The 17,500-nt window shown below is 41.1% G+C and overlaps 1 protein-coding gene across 1 annotated transcript in view; it reads left to right on the forward strand.

Annotated features, from left to right (window-relative positions):
* The window catches only part of LOC310787872 (integrin alpha-3-like), a gene marked incomplete at both ends in the record, with an annotated part of 77,468 nt that overhangs the window by 18,740 nt on the left and 41,228 nt on the right, over nt 1-17,500 (forward strand). Inside the window, 6 exons of the mRNA XM_083649332.1 lie at nt 315-374; nt 6,057-6,213; nt 8,908-9,104; nt 10,082-10,170; nt 13,507-13,640; nt 14,761-14,838. Coding sequence (XP_083505458.1) covers nt 315-374; nt 6,057-6,213; nt 8,908-9,104; nt 10,082-10,170; nt 13,507-13,640; nt 14,761-14,838 — 715 coding nt within the window. The remainder of the gene's footprint in view (nt 1-314; nt 375-6,056; nt 6,214-8,907; nt 9,105-10,081; nt 10,171-13,506; nt 13,641-14,760; nt 14,839-17,500) is intronic.

Below are 17,500 nucleotides of genomic sequence, written 5' to 3' on the forward strand. Positions count from 1 at the left end.
CTGTTTATTCCCTGGCAGTCAAACCCAGCGCTGTACTGTCTATTGAACTTTCTGAGTCAGTCAAAGACGTTGAAAAAAGGTTTATATTGTCTGCCTCCTGCATCATTGGGTTCATTCTTTTACACAGTCATTACATTTAGAGGAAACACGGTATATAGACTGTCCCATCTAGTCAACATGATTTGGTCTACACACCATCACATAACAAACGTGTGTGTGTGTGTGTGTGTGTGTGTGTGTGTGTGTGTGTGTGTGTGTGTGTGTGTGTGTGCGTGCGTGCGTGCGTGCTTGCGTGTGTGTGTGTGTGTGCGCAGGCTACTCGGTGGCCCAGGCTCCTCACCTGTTGTCCCAGGATGCTGTCACCATAGTAACAGGTAACAAGCTGGTCACTCGGTCAGTGTGTTCACTAACATTTGATTTGGATAGTCTGTCTACAGAGAGTCTACAGGGTAACAGCTTATTAGTTGGCCTTCAACAAATAAACGGTTTCACTTTGTCTGTAGATGTTTTCAAGGCGCACCGAGGAGGCACTGAGAGGAAAAGAGAAGGCTTCTTGTGTGAACGGTTAGGCGTCACCTCAGCTTGAGCTCTGCTTATGTTAGGCGTCCTGTGTGAACAAAGGCTAATGTTCAGATTAGTGAGATGCTGCTCAACCTGAAGACTGGCCCCGCTGCCGGAGGAGCAGCTCCAGAATGGTTGTAGCCACGCGAGGCCGCTCATCCCGGAGAAAGTGCCTCAAACTCGGGCTGATAATCCTGTAACATCATTTGAGTTTATTCAGGTAAGATATTAATAATGTAATAATGCCACATCCAGCGAGAAACTCACTGTGATGAAGACGTGCCAACTTTGACGACGTGCTGTTCAGTATTGGGTTTTTTACTTCCTGAAAAGTTGCTGTTTTGGAGATCAGAGTTTTCACCCCGACAGCGATGATATAATAGCTCTCTGATGGAAACCAGCCCCTTCTCACTCCAGGCATGGAAGGTTCTGTCTGACCGTGAGGGTTCTGTCTGACCGTGAAGGTTCTGTCTGACCGTGAAGGTTCTGTCTGACCGTGAAGGTTCTGTCTGACCGTGAAGGTTCTGTCTGACCGTGAAGGTTCTGTCTGACCGTGAAGGTTCTGTCTGACCGTGAAGGTTCTGTCTGACCGTGAAGGTTCTGTCTGACCGTGAAGGTTCTGTCTGACCGTGAAGGCAAAACAAGTGTGATCAAGACAAATGAGTGTGTGGACAGAAACATTTGGTCGACTCAAAACTCCTCATTTGGAATATCTCCACTTTCTGGATAAGTATAATTAAAGCATTTGGTGGATGTCTGAAACTCAAATTCACCTTGATCCAATCTGTGCCCTCTTTGGTCTAACACCAATTGAGTCCCGTGCTTCCTTACCAAATAAAGCCTACGTGATGATAGCTTTCACTACGCTGCTAACCCTAACCCACAACACAGTCCTCCATCCTCTTCTCACTGGCTCAGAGATGTCATGTATTTCTTAAAGCTAGAAAAAATTAAATATACAATCAAAGGCTCCTCTCAAACCTTTGATAAGGTATGGAGCTCCTTCCTGAAATGTGATGATTCTCTGCAGGAACCTCTAGGTGATGAGTAGATTTAGGGTAGGGTACACACAAGTCCTGTTACAGTATGTTACAAGTCCTGTTACAGTATGTTACAAGTCCTGTTACAGTATGTTACAAGTCCTGTTACAGTATGTTACAAGTCCTGTTACAGTATGTTACCAGTCCTGTTACAGTATGTTACAAGTCCTGTTACAGTATGTTACAAGTCCTGTTACAGTATGTTACAAGTCCTGTTACAGTATGTTACAAGTCCTGTTACAGTATGTTACCAGTCCTGTTACAGTATGTTACAAGTCCTGTTACAGTATGTTACAAGTCCTGTTACAGTATGTTACAAGTCCTGTTACAGTATGTTACAAGTCCTGTTACAGTATGTTACAAGTCCTGTTACAGTATGTTACCAGTCCTGTTACAGTATGGTACAAGTCCTGTTACAGTATGTTACAAGTCCTGTTACAGTATGTTACAAGTCCTGTTACAGTATGTTACAAGTCCTGTTACAGTATGTTACCAGTCCTGTTACAGTATGTTACAAGTCCTGTTACAGTATGTTACAAGTCATGTTACAGTATGTTACAAGTCCTGTTACAGTATGTTACAAGTCCTGTTACAGTATGTTACAAGTCCTGTTACAGTATGTTACAAGTCATGTTACAGTATGTTACAAGTCCTGTTACAGTATGTTACAAGTCCTGTTACAGTATGTTACAAGTCCTGTTACAGTATGTTACAAGTCCTGTTACAGTATGTGAGCACTCTTCCATAACTCCTCTCCCTTTCTCCCCACCTTTTTTTCTTAAGTAAGTAAGGACTGCAGTCCTTACTCATTTACTTTGGCCACTTTTCTGTGGTACTGCCTTAATGCTGCTGCAGCAGTGTGGCAGCAGTGGGGGGGGAAACAAAGAAAACATTTAAATAACAAAAGCCCCACTTTAAGCGCTGCGGCAGTACAGTACCATGGAAACCCAGCAGTAAGGTGGCCACACGAAATGAGAAACATCTGTGCATTCGTGACAGGGAATGGTGTTTTGGGTAACAGCTAAGCGAAGGCCATTTTTCAATTTTTTTTAACAGATTATGAAAGTGCATATTGTAAGCTTCCAAATTTTCTGTCATACATTGACATCTGAAAATAGTTGAAGATAATGCTTATTTGAATGTTTGTACTAAAAACAACATTCAGCCCTGAAAGTTGGTGAACAAGCTTAGTTTGCTAACAAATTATTCAATGTATTCAGTGATCCTAAAACTGTTTGTTATATTGTTCTTCACCATCTAAACTTGCGTAATATGAAAACAAGTGAAAAACATTTTGTTTCCCCAAAAACAACATTTTCTCTTGATTTGTGTGATTTCATGGTTGTCTGTTATCCGTTTCATCAGACCGTGTCACGGTGTGATGTGCTGTGATGTGGAGTTGACTCGGTATGGAGTCAGTACACCACCCGATATCAATAGCTGTTAACTGACTGATGGATGGATGTATTGCTGTCTTGTTGGACAGATTGACTGATGGTTGATGGATGTATTGCTGTCTTGATGGACAGATTGACTGATGGTTGGATGTATTGCTGTCTTGATGGACAGATTGATTGATGGTTGGATGTATTGCTGTCTTGATGGACAGATTGACTGATGGTTGGATGTATTGCTGTCTTGATGGACAGATTGACTGATGGTTGGATGTATTGCTGTCTTGATGGACAGATTGACTGATGGTTGGATGTATTGCTGTCTTGATGGACAGATTGATTGATGGTTGGATGTATTGCTGTCTTGATGGACAGATTGACTGATGGTTGGATGTATTGCTGTCTTGATGGACAGATTGACTGATGGTTGGATGTATTGCTGTCTTGATGGACAGATTGACTGATGGTTGATGGATGTATTGCTGTCTTGATGGACAGATTGACTGATGGTTGGATGTATTGCTGTCTTGATGGACAGATTGACTGATGGTTGGATGTATTGCTGTCTTGATGGACAGATTGACTGATGGTTGGATGTATTGCTGTCTTGATGGACAGATTGATTGATGGTTGGATGTATTGCTGTCTTGATGGACAGATTGACTGATGGTTGGATGTATTGCTGTCTTGATGGACAGATTGACTGATGGTTGGATGTATTGCTGTCTTGATGGACAGATTGACTGATGGTTGGATGTATTGCTGTCTTGATGGACAGATTGATTGATGGTTGGATGTATTGCTGTCTTGATGGACAGATTGATTGATGGTTGGATGTATTGCTGTCTTGATGGACAGATTGACTGATGGTTGGATGTATTGCTGTCTTGATGGACAGATTGATTGATGGTTGGATGTATTGCTGTCTTGATGGTCAGATTGACTGATGGCTGGATGTATTGCTGTCTTGATGGACAGATTGACTGATGGTTGGATGTATTGCTGTCTTGATGGACAGATTGATTGATGGTTGGATGTATTGCTGTCTTGATGGACAGATTGATTGATGGTTGGATGTATTGCTGTCTTGATGGACAGATTGACTGATGGTTGGATGTATTGCTGTCTTGGTGGACAGATTGACTGATGGTTGGATGTATTGCTGTCTTGATGGACAGATTGACTGATGGTTGATGGATGTATTGCTGTCTTGATGGACAGATTGATTGATGGTTGGATGTATTGCTGTCTTGATGGACACGTTGACTGATGGTTGGATGTATTGCTGTCTTGGTGTACAGATTGACTGATGGTTGGATGTATTGCTGTCTTGATGGACAGATTGATTGATGGTTGGATGTATTGCTGTCTTGATGGACAGATTGACTGATGGTTGGATGTATTGCTGTCTTGATGGACAGATTGACTGATGGTTGGATGTATTGCTGTCTTGATGGACAGATTGATTGATGGTTGGATGTATTGCTGTCTTGATGGACAGATTGACTGATGGTTGGATGTATTGCTGTCTTGGTGGACAGATTGACTGATGGTTGGATGTATTGCTGTCTTGATGGACAGATTGATTGATGGTTGGATGTATTGCTGTCTTGATGGACACGTTGACTGATGGTTGGATGTATTGCTGTCTTGATGGACAGATTGATTGATGGTTGGATGTATTGCTGTCTTGATGGACAGATTGACTGATGGTTGGATGTATTGCTGTCTTGGTGTACAGATTGACTGATGGTTGGATGTATTGCTGTCTTGATGGACAGATTGACTGATGGTTGGATGTATTGCTGTCTTGGTGTACAGATTGACTGATGGTTGGATGTATTGCTGTCTTGATGGACAGATTGACTGATGGTTGGATGTATTGCTGTCTTGATGGACAGATTGATTGATGGTTGGATGTATTGCTGTCTTGATGGACAGATTGATTGATGGTTGGATGTATTGCTGTCTTGATGGACAGATTGATTGATGGTTGGATGTATTGCTGTCTTGATGGACAGATTGACTGATGGTTGGATGTATTGCTGTCTTGATGGACAGATTGACTGATGGTTGGATGTATTGCTGTCTTGGTGTACAGATTGACTGATGGTTGGATGTATTGCTGTCTTGGTGTACAGATTGACTGATGGTTGGATGTATTGCTGTCTTGATGGACAGATTGATTGATGGTTGGATGTATTGCTGTCTTGATGGACAGATTGATTGATGGTTGGATGTATTGCTGTCTTGATGGACAGATTGACTGATGGTTGGATGTATTGCTGTCTTGATGGACAGATTGACTGATGGTTGGATGTATTGCTGTCTTGATGGACAGATTGACTGATGGTTGGATGTATTGCTGTCTTGGTGTACAGATTGACTGATGGTTGGATGTATTGCTGTCTTGGTGTACAGATTGACTGATGGTTGGATGTATTGCTGTCTTGATGGACAGATTGATTGATGGTTGGATGTATTGCTGTCTTGATGGACAGATTGATTGATGGTTGGATGTATTGCTGTCTTGATGGACAGATTGACTGATGGTTGGATGTATTGCTGTCTTGATGGACACGTTGACTGATGGTTGGATGTATTGCTGTCTTGATGGACAGATTGACTGATGGTTGGATGTATTGCTGTCTTGATGGACAGATTGATTGATGGTTGGATGTATTGCTGTCTTGATGGACAGATTGACTGATGGTTGGATGTATTGCTGTCTTGATGGACACGTTGACTGATGGTTGGATGTATTGCTGTCTTGATGGACAGATTGACTGATGGTTGGATGTATTGCTGTCTTGATGGACAGATTGACTGATGGTTGGATGTATTGCTGTCTTGATGGACAGATTGATTGATGGTTGGATGTATTGCTGTCTTGGTGTACAGATTGACTGATGGTTGGATGTATTGCTGTCTTGATGGACAGATTGACTGATGGTTGGATGTATTGCTGTCTTGATGGACAGATTGATTGATGGTTGGATGTATTGCTGTCTTGGTGTACAGATTGACTGATGGTTGGATGTATTGCTGTCTTGGTGGACAGGGGCTCCCAAGGACAGTAAGGAGGATGGGCGTGGCTCGGTGTTGCTGATTAGCTGGTTGCCTGGCGAGCAGCTGGCCGTGCAGCAGACTCTACGTGGAGAGCAGACCGGCTCCTACTTCGGCAACGCAGTCGCTGCAACCGACCTGAACAATGATGGGTACGCATCTGCCCAGTGCATGATGGGATACCTAAACTCTCTCTAACCAGTTTAACAAGGTCAATAATGAAGCAATATCACATTATATCACAATATCACATTATATCACAATATCACAGAGAGTGCTGTTGTTGGCTAATATCGTCACGGCTGTGATTCGGTCGTAGGTACGAGGACGTAGGCAGAGTGCCGAAGATAATCACAGCCGTGACGATATTAGACAAGAACAGCACGACCTCTCATGTGATGTTGCTTTTATACAACAGTTGTACAGCATAAACAAAGCTATTCATCAAGTAATAATAGCATTTTTGTCAAGTAATTTGCGACAACTGATGATTTCTGTCTATTATTCGCCTCCGCCAACAAAAACAGTTCCCCCAGGATTGCACTAGTGTTAGTTACCAAGCAAGCAGAAACAGTAATATTTCCAACCAATGAGAGGCAGCAATGTGCCGCAAGGCATCTATTCTGCCGCAAAGCTATTAGAAGCAGCAGAAGAAGAAGCTTGCCCGATAGCTCGCTAACAGATTAGCACTAGTATTTTAGCAAACTATCAGAAACAGCGTTATCTTTATGACGTTTTAATAGTGTTGCTACAAACACGTAACTATATAGAGCCCCGTTGTAAGGTCAGTTTATCAAAATAACACATATTTTGAAAACGGTTTTACTTTGTGGAGTAAATCAGCAGCTAACAGACTGGAGGAGGCTCACACCATGTACAGATGTACAGTCAATGATTTAGAGCAGCTGTGAAGCGGAGTGATATACACACAGTGAAGTGCCAGTGCTGTTATCGTGAAATATCAGCACTGCTAGGATCCCTCTTGTCCAATCAAATTGCTCGGCGGAACTAACTGTTGTTGTATAAGGAAGCTTTAAGGCCGTTTCACACCGGTGCGGATCTCCGTGCGAATAATCGGCACAGCATTTTTTTAATTAGTTGTAATTGAAGCTTGCATACCGCAGCAGAACATTCGTGTGGCATTTTATTTTTCCGGATCGACATTGACGTCTGCACGGAAACGCCTGCGGAAAATACATTTGACCAATGAAATCCTTTGTTTACAGCTGATGTCATACCACCACTACTCTTGCCAAACCCGGCTTATCAATTTGGTTTCTCAACATCCAATTTTCTATGACAAACATCATAACGATCAACACCGAAATCAAGGACAATAGATCTTCAGATCGCCCAGCAGCTGGGATCCACTGAAGATGGTAATGTAGCTGTTATGTAACAAATTCCTACTTGCTAACGTTGTAAACCACTGTTGTAAATGGATGAAGCTAATGTTAGCCACTTGTATCAGGGCCGGTTCCAGAACAAGATGACTAGGGATGCATCCTAGATAGGAAGGGGTGCACATGCACGGGCCGACCCGGGTGGCCAGCCCGAAAAATTTGACGTTATTTTACTAAAAATAATCCATTTTACCATCATTTCAGGTAGAATGATACCAGCCAAGCAAGAATATTTCAAGTGTTTCAAGTGCTTTACTGAAATATTTGGACCATATAATGATAATGCAATTATCTCAACCTTAAAAGGTTACATATAGGTGCCAAAAAGCCATAAATTCACATCAAAGAACAAAGAAAAACAATTATAATTCTAGTTTAAACAGTAAGTGTGCAGCTGCAGCATTTATTCAAACAATTTTTTTTTTGCTTTTCAACTGAGCATGCAGACAATTAAAATAAGGGTGCAATGCGTGCTTTTGCACCCCTGTAAAACCGGGCCTGACTTGTATCCAAGTGCTAACTAGCAGTTTAGCATCAAATTTGGGCTCCGCGGTGCTGCTACTGCCTCCATTTTCTCTTCTTATTGTTTTTTCAGCTGACGGAAATGTCACTGCCTCCAGTTTCTTTTCATGGCTCGTCTCGCTGCTGTGTCTGTCTGTCTGACGTTAGCCGACTAGTAGCTAGCTTGCGGGTAGGCGGTGCTGTCCTACTAGACGGGAGCCCGGGAGGGACACTAACTACTGTTACACGGAACACTGTTTTTCCGCTGCGGTAAATGAATGTGGGACTGCGAATAATTTGCACTGGACCTGTGTGTATAGGTTGCAATGCGGAAAATTCGCACGGAATTTCGTACCACATTCCGCCTCTGCATTCGCACTGCATCTGTGTGAAACGGCCTTAAATCAGAATCAGAATCACGTTACATACAAGGAATTTGTCTTAGTGTCTGTATGCAGCGTAGCGGTCACATCAATATACCGAGATAAGAAGTAGGAAGATAACTGAAAGATAATCACAACGTAACACAAGTGGAATCAAATCGAGTAAATATATAATATGTGCATGAGTGGAGGAGTGTTCTGTGGATACTAAATATTAATTTACGTTACTCTGTAGCGTATCGTGGGATTTAACAATGCATTGCGTTGCTCACCAAGCTTACGTCACATGCATGTTTTATAAAAGCAATAGCAATAGCCTGCGGCCCGATGTTACTTTCATGAAACAAAAGTGACGCAAATCATGACTTACACCGCCTGCCTAGGCAATTTTATTATAGGAAGGATAGGATATGTGTGGTGTTTATTCAATTTTGGGAGCTCACAAACTCTTGCTCCTATCTCCTCTCCCCTCCTCTCCTCCTCTCCCCTCCTCTCCTCTCTCCTCTCCTCCTCTCCCCTCCTCTCTCCTCTCCTCCCGGCTCCTCTTCTCTCCTCTCAGGTGGACTGACCTCCTTGTGGGCGCTCCTTTTTACTTCTCTCGGCTGGCGGAGGCGGGTGGGGCAGTCTATGTGTATATGAACACGGCAGCGGGGGGTGTGGAGCCTCGGCCCCGCCTTTTGTTGCGTGGCCCCGCCCACTCGGCACTTGGCATGTCCCTGGCCGCCGCCGGGGACCTCAACCAAGATGGCTTCCAGGGTGAAGACACGCACACAAACACAGCAGTTTCAGCTCACAACACAGTGTGAACACTATGACGGAGCATTCTCCGTCACTGCGAACAGTGCGGCTAATTAACAGACCGGGTTATGACTCATCAACACATGAAATATCTTAAAAATGACCAAATACACTGGAGGGAGGCTTTAAGATTACATATGGAATGAAACTGTGGCAGTAAAGCTTTACTCAAAATGAATATTAAGTTTGAGGATTTATATTTTGAAAGCCCTAAAGTGGAAGAGGTACTTTTACGCTCTGGCTGCCTTGGAGCTCTTTCAGTAAATACATGCTGGAAACCTCCAGGCTTTTTCTCTCTTTTTTCTGTTGGCATATTTGGGTTCCATTGAACACAATGTAAAGACAATTCAAAAGAATGAACCATGAAGAAAGTCAGGTTTCAGCCTGTAAAAAGCGCTGACAGTAAACAGTTGGCAAACATAACTTGCAAGATAGAAGCACTGATTCAACACAACACATACTTTCTTGCTTGCATGCTATCAAATTCAGTATGATTTTATTTTATAGTAACAAGTAACGAAGATGCTTTTGGGAAATGTATCGGAGTCAAAGTATACATTTTATTACGGCAATGTAGTGGAGTGAAAGTTGAAAGAACTTTAAATACTCAAGCAAAGTACAGATACTCAAAAAATAAGTAAGTACAGCATTTGTACTTTGTTACATTACACCACTGGATCTACAAATGTTACTCATTTAGTTAATTGGCAGTAGTGCTGCTGCGGTAAAAGTGGAGGCTTTTATAATGAGACTGAGGACTCACTAAATGAGTCTGGATCACTTGTCCCTTTGTTTTGCTTCCATGGTGACATGCACCAAAGAGGAAGTTGGCAGAGTAGTAAAGTGAATATTGGGAATGTTTAGTTTGAACCTCCCCTGGTTCTGATAGGCTGTGAGACATGGACATGTGACTCTCTTCTTCTTGGTCTCTGCAGACTTCGCAGCCGGCGCTCCATTCCACGGGACAGGCAGCGTGATGATCTGGATGGGAAGTGCTGACGGCATCTCTGAGACACCCAGCCAGGTCTACCTCGCTCTCCCTCTCCCTCTCCCTCTCTCTGTCTCCCCCCCCCCCCCCCACTCTCTCTCTCTGTGTTTGTGTGTGTCTCTCTCTCTCTCTCTCTCTCTCTCTCTGTGTGTGTCTCTCTGTGTGTGTGTGTGTGTGTGTGTGTGTGTGTGTGTGTGTGTGTGTGTGTGTGTGTGTGTGTGTGTGTGTGTGTGTGTGATGACTCACAGTAGCGATCGGACCACTTCCGGGTAGGAAAGATTATTGTAAAATAAACAACAGGTAGAAACTCTCTTTGCAGCACATCAGTGTCTTGCTCTATATTGGAACTATGAAACATTGCATTGCATTGCATGCAATGCAGCATTGCATTGCTGCATTGCTGTTACCGGCCGTTCTCGCCGGGCTCAATGAACCAGATTTGGAACAGTAAATTCCCAGACGTTTGGTGGTTAGGTGGCGCTGTTGGCGCCGCTCACCAAAACATCTGGAAACTGAGACTAGTCAAAGCATATCAATACAGCAGTACTGCAGTCTGTCTGTCTGTCTGCCTCTCTGTGGCGGGTCGAGCAGCTGTGCCTGACAACAAGCAGAGACGAGCGAGAGATGAAACATAACCAGACAGTCACACTTTTAAAAGTAGAAACCAAGTGGTCTATATTGGTGACGATAACGTTATTAAAAGCAGACTGCAGCTGTTTAACATGCGGGTGTCCAACTCACTTTCAGAATGGACTTCATTAGGCTACTTCAGCATATTTGCTTTACAAAAAACTGGAACTGACCCTCTTGAAACACCCAAACTTAGTGATGCTGTCGTCCACACAGGACCCTAACCCAGAAATCACTTCTGCAATTAAATCATTCCCGTCAATCAAAAAAAAAGCAGCTGAGCCGCATGGATTCGGTGCCGAGTTTTACAAGAAATGCTGCGACATTCTCGCCCCACTCCTCATCAGAATTATACTTCTGTCTACGTTACAGCCAGAGACAGACAGCCTTCTGTCTATGTTACAGCCAGAGACAGACAGCCTTCTGTCTCTAGCTGTGTTTCCATTACAGTTTTTCGCAAAATAATTGCGATATTTCTACAACTTCGACAATGTACAATTGCGACTTGTAGGCGTTTCCATTGAAGCTGAGTTTGAGTGACGGCGCACACACCTGAAGGCAATTCCCCGTTGCAGCAGCTGCCACAGTGATTACGCACGGGGATCTGCCCCATATGCCATCCCCTGCATGCTCAATGCAAATCACAACATGAAGTTACAACGCATATAAACAAGCCTGATTATCAATTCAAAAGAAAATGAGTGTCAACATGTTGCTGGCTGCAGTGAATGCAGTGAGCGCGAGAGGCAGAGGAAAAAAGGTAGCCTACAACTGCGCGCACACAGACAGGCAGCCTGTCACCATGGACCGATTTCTGTCATTAAACATGATCTATTTTCCCCAGCTCCGCTTTTGCACAACACTCATCTTTCTGCTAGGTAGCGTTGCTTAAAAGTTTTCCACTTGCTGCGGAGGTTTTGCCACGGTTTATCGAACCCTTTCTCCCTCATTTTCCTTTCATTTTCCGCTCCGTTTCCAAAGGAGAAGATGGGTCACATGACATGCAAATGCGAAAAATGTGTTTCCATTACGCTTTTGCGATAAACTGCTATATCGACACGTCTGAAAAACCACCTCATGAGAGCGCAAAAACTTTTTGCGATATTTGGGAGGTTTTTCGAAATTTACGTGTTTCCATTACCCACTTTCTATTGCGATATATAGATTTTGCGCATTTCTGAGGGTAATGGAAACACGACTTATGTTACAGCCAGAGACAGACAGCCTTCTGTCCGTACTCTGCGTTCATTTCGTGCATATTTCTGTCCATCCTCTGAAAGCTTACGGATACACATGAAACGGAGCAGCACCACTCACACACTCATACATTTGACTCTCTACTGCCCACTGGTGGATGTATTGCTTAACATGATACCAACATGAAAGACACATGGAAGTGTGGTCAGTGATGATTACACCGTTTGACACATGGACACATGTATTTTCATATGAAAATGGAGTATAATTGGGCCTTAAGAAGGACAAAGTCCTGCCTAGAACATTGTGTGAAGCTAACATCTAAGATGAAAATGAGAAAGATGTTACATCTCTCTCATTTAAAAAAAAGGGGAAGGAGGAAGTAGACCCGGCCAGCCACAGACCTATAGCGCCACATCATTTTAACAGAAAGGTAATCACTAAAACGCTGGCTACATTCATCCTGACGCAACACAGTCTCACAGACAATTGTAAAATAGCAACGTCTTGGACCAACGTTGCTATGTTACAATTTCGGCTCCAAAATTGTAAAATGGTAACGTTCTGAGATTTTAGGATTAGGGTTAGGGTAGGGGGAAGGGGTTAGAAACTGAAAATCTCCGTAAACCACGCCCACCCCTGTAGAAACGTATGTTACCATTTTACAATTTCGGAGGCGAAATTGTAACATAGCAACGTTGGTCCAAAAACGTTGCTATTTTACAAAGATTTTTGAGATTGGGTTGCCTGACCAGACAGGGTTCATCCCCAACAGGTTCTCTTTCTCCAATGTCAGACGCCTCCTCAACACCATATACGGTATTTACCGTGCCCTGCGAGAATGCCTCCTCCGCTTTGTAAAAGCATTTTCTGTGTAAGAAGGCAACGCTGATTCATTTGCGGGCCTTTGTAATGACATTATTGTGGAATCTCTGTGTGTGTCTCTCTCTGTGTCTCTCTGTGTGTGTCTCTCTCTCTGTCTCTCTCTGTGTCTCTCTCTGTGTGTGTCTCTCTCTGTGTGTGTCTCTCTCTTTGTGTGTCTCTCTCTCTGTGTGTCTCTCTCTGTGTGTGTCTCTCTCTCTGTGTCTCTCTCTGTGTCTCTCTCTGTGTGTGTCTCTCTCTGTGTGTGTGTGTCTCTCTCTCTGTGTCTCTCTCTGTGTGTGTCTCTCTCTCTGTCTCTCTCTCTATGTCTCTCTCTGTGTCTCTCTCTCCCTCTCACTCTCTCTCTCTCTATCAGTAGTTGGGTTTCCATTCAAATGGATCACAAGTTTTAGCCAAATTTTCTGAAAATTGGCAAAAGAAAATCAGAAATTATGCACGTTTTCTTCCACTACTGTAATGTGAATGTTATAGTGCCTTGCAGGCAGACGTGTGGCAGATTTAGCATCCGAGGCTGCCTGTAAACTTAACGTTTCTTGATGATCCACAAAGCTACATGATAAAATGGATTACCAGGCATCACTCTTCAATTCGGCATAATCCACCCAGCATTTGGTGTAAGTGAATAAATTGTCAATTGTGTCTGTCTGCCTGTCGGTCTCTCAGGTGATAGAGGGTGCTACAGTCTTCTCTGGCTTCAGGACATTTGGGTACTCTCTGTCTGCTGGTCTGGACGTGGACGGGAACTCATATCCAGATTTGCTGGTGGGCTCTCTGGACGACGCTGTGGCTTTGCTCAGGTACAACCCTTTCTGCCTGCCTGCCTCTTCCTACAGTAGTGTCTCCCCCGCTACAGTACATGTTTGTTGTTCTGATTGAGTTTTTTAGAAGTGGATCCAAAGTTAGCAAGTAAGAAACTTTTCTTTCTCTTTGACATATTTATTTCCGTATTTTTAACAGTCGATGTCGAAGCAGAAAATAAATCCATCGCTTTTCATGTTATACGTGGTCCACTTGGGATTTTCTAAACTACACATTGTATACGTTTTGCGTATAATGTTATATATATATATATATATATATATATATATATATATATATATATATATATATATATATAACCATTTACAACAGGGCCACCCATGGAAGGAGGCCTTACCAGAAACAATGGCGAGGAAACACCACAACATTGTATTTGTGAATAAATGGTTTACAATTGGAATAATGAATCCTGGACATAGTAATTTAAAATAAATTTTTTGTGTTTTTCCAGAGACCCCCCAAATTTTGCTGTTGACGCTTTCAGGGGGTCTGAAGTGTCAATAACCCCGTGTATTTCACACCCTGCATGCAGTTTCCCAATCTGGCCAAACATGTCTCTGTCAGTGGTCACAGCTTCCACTGTAACATCGGTGCGTGGGGGAGATTCACCCCACTCTCAGGAGACAGGAGGCGGGGCTTCCACTGTAACATCGGTGCGTGGGGGAGATTCACCCCACTCTCAGGAGACAGGAGGCGGGGTCGTGCTCTCATGTTTGGGGGGGGGAGACTGGCTAAACTATCTGAGAGGAGAACTGATTTGTGTAGAAAAAATCCTTCAGGTTTGAGTGACGTGTGTTACTCTGATCGGAGATTGTTGCTTCCTGGTTTTGTCCGAGCATCACCGTCGCTTCTTTGTAACTCTGGAAGTGCTGTACCATCGCTCATATGACAGTGAAAACAAAGATTGCCATGGAGTCACGTGTCGGGGAACCGTTGTCTTGGAAATTATGTTAGATAACGTCAATGAAAAAGAGTTAAGTAAATAATGCATGTACTGTGTGTGTGTGTGTGTGTGTGTGTGTGTGTGTGTGTGTGTGTGTGTGTATGTGTGTGTGTGTGTGTGTGTGTGTGTTGGGTTGGTTGGTTGATTGGTTTCAGGACACGTCCGGTCATCCACCTCAACAAAACGCTGAGAGTCACTCCTGACATCATCGACCCCAACAACTGTGATGAGTGGTGAGACCCCAACGCATGCACACACGTTTAAACAATCTATTTATGTTCATATAGATACATGCACACACGTTTAAACAATCTATTTATGTTCATATAGATACATGCACACACGTTTAAACAATCTATTTATGTTCATATAGATACATGCACACACGTTTAAACAATCTATTTATGTTCATATAGATACATGCACACACGTTTAAACAATCTATGTATGTTCATATAGATACATGCACACACGTTTAAACAATCTATTTATGTTCATATAGATACATGCACACACGTTTAAACAATCTATTTATGTTCATATAGATACATGCACACACGTTTAAACAATCTATTTATGTTCATATAGATACACATGCACACACGTTTAAACAATCTATTTATGTTCATATAGATACATGCACACACGTTTAAACAATCTATTTATGTTCATATAGATACACATGCACACACGTTTAAACAATCTATTTATGTTCATATAGATACATGCACACACGTTTAAACAATCTATTTATGTTCATATAGATACATGCACACACGTTTAAACAATCTATTTATGTTCATATAGATACATGCACACACGTTTAAACAATCTATTTATGTTCATATAGATACACATGCACACACGTTTAAACAATCTATTTATGTTCATATAGATACATGCACACACGTTTAAACAATCTATTTATGTTCATATAGATACATGCACACACGTTTAAACAATCTATTTATGTTCATATAGATACATGCACACACGTTTAAACAATCTATTTATGTTCATATAGATACATGCACACACGTTTAAACAATCTATTTATGTTCATATAGATACATGCACACACGTTTAAACAATCTATTTATGTTCATATAGATACATGCACACACGTTTAAACAATCTATTTATGTTCATATAGATACATGCACACACGTTTAAACAATCTATTTATGTTCATATAGATACACATGCACACACGTTTAAACAATCTATTTATGTTCATATAGATACATGCACACACGTTTAAACAATCTATTTATGTTCATATAGATACATGCACACACGTTTAAACAATCTATTTATGTTCATATAGATACATGCACACACGTTTAAACAATCTATTTATGTTCATATAGATACACATGCACGCACGTTTAAACAATCTATTTATGTTCATATAGATACATGCACACACGTTTAAACAATCTATTTATGTTCATATAGATACACATGCACACACGTTTAAACAATCTATTTATGTTCATATAGATACATGCACACACGTTTAAACAATCTATTTATGTTCATATAGATACATGCACACACGTTTAAACAATCTATTTATGTTCATATAGATACACATGCACACACGTTTAAACAATCTATTTATGTTCATATAGATACATGCACACACGTTTAAACAATCTATTTATGTTCATATAGATACACATGCACACACGTTTAAACAATCTATTTATGTTCATATAGATACATGCACACACGTTTAAACAATCTATTTATGTTCATATAGATACATGCACACACGTTTAAACAATCTATTTATGTTCATATAGATACACATGCACACACGTTTAAACAATCTATTTATGTTCATATAGATACATGCACACACGTTTAAACAATCTATTTATGTTCATATAGATACACATGCACACACGTTTAAACAATCTATTTATGTTCATATAGATACATGCACACACGTTTAAACAATCTATTTATGTTCATATAGATACATGCACACACGTTTAAACAATCTATTTATGTTCATATAGATACATGCACACACGTTTAAACAATCTATTTATGTTCATATAGATACACATGCACACACGTTTAAACAATCTATTTATGTTCATATAGATACATGCACACACGTTTAAACAATCTATTTATGTTCATATAGATACATGCACACACGTTTAAACAATCTATTTATGTTCATATAGATACATGCACACACGTTTAAACAATCTATTTATGTTCATATAGATACACATGCACACACGTTTAAACAATCTATTTATGTTCATATAGATACATGCACACACGTTTAAACAATCTATTTATGTTCATATAGATACATGCACACACGTTTAAACAATCTATTTATGTTCATATAGATACATGCACACACGTTTAAACAATCTATTTATGTTCATATAGATACATGCACACACGTTTAAACAATCTATTTATGTTCATATAGATACATGCACACACGTTTAAACAATCTATTTATGTTCATATAGATACATGCACACACGTTTAAACAATCTATTTATGTTCATATAGATACATGCACACACGTTTAAACAATCTATTTATGTTCATATAGATACATGCACACACGTTTAAACAATCTATTTATGTTCATATAGATACATGCACACACGTTTAAACAATCTATTTATGTTCATATAGATACATGCACACACGTTTAAACAATCTATTTATGTTCATATAGATACATGCACACACGTTTAAACAATCTATTTATGTTCATATAGATACATGCACACACGTTTAAACAATCTATTTATGTTCATATAGATACATGCACACACGTTTAAACAATCTATTTATGTTCATATAGATACATGCACACACGTTTAAACAATCTATTTATGTTCATATAGATAC

The sequence above is a fragment of the Poromitra crassiceps genome, assembly GCF_964638095.1.
Source record: "Poromitra crassiceps genome assembly, chromosome: 13".
Taxonomy (NCBI): domain Eukaryota; kingdom Metazoa; phylum Chordata; class Actinopteri; order Beryciformes; family Melamphaidae; genus Poromitra; species Poromitra crassiceps.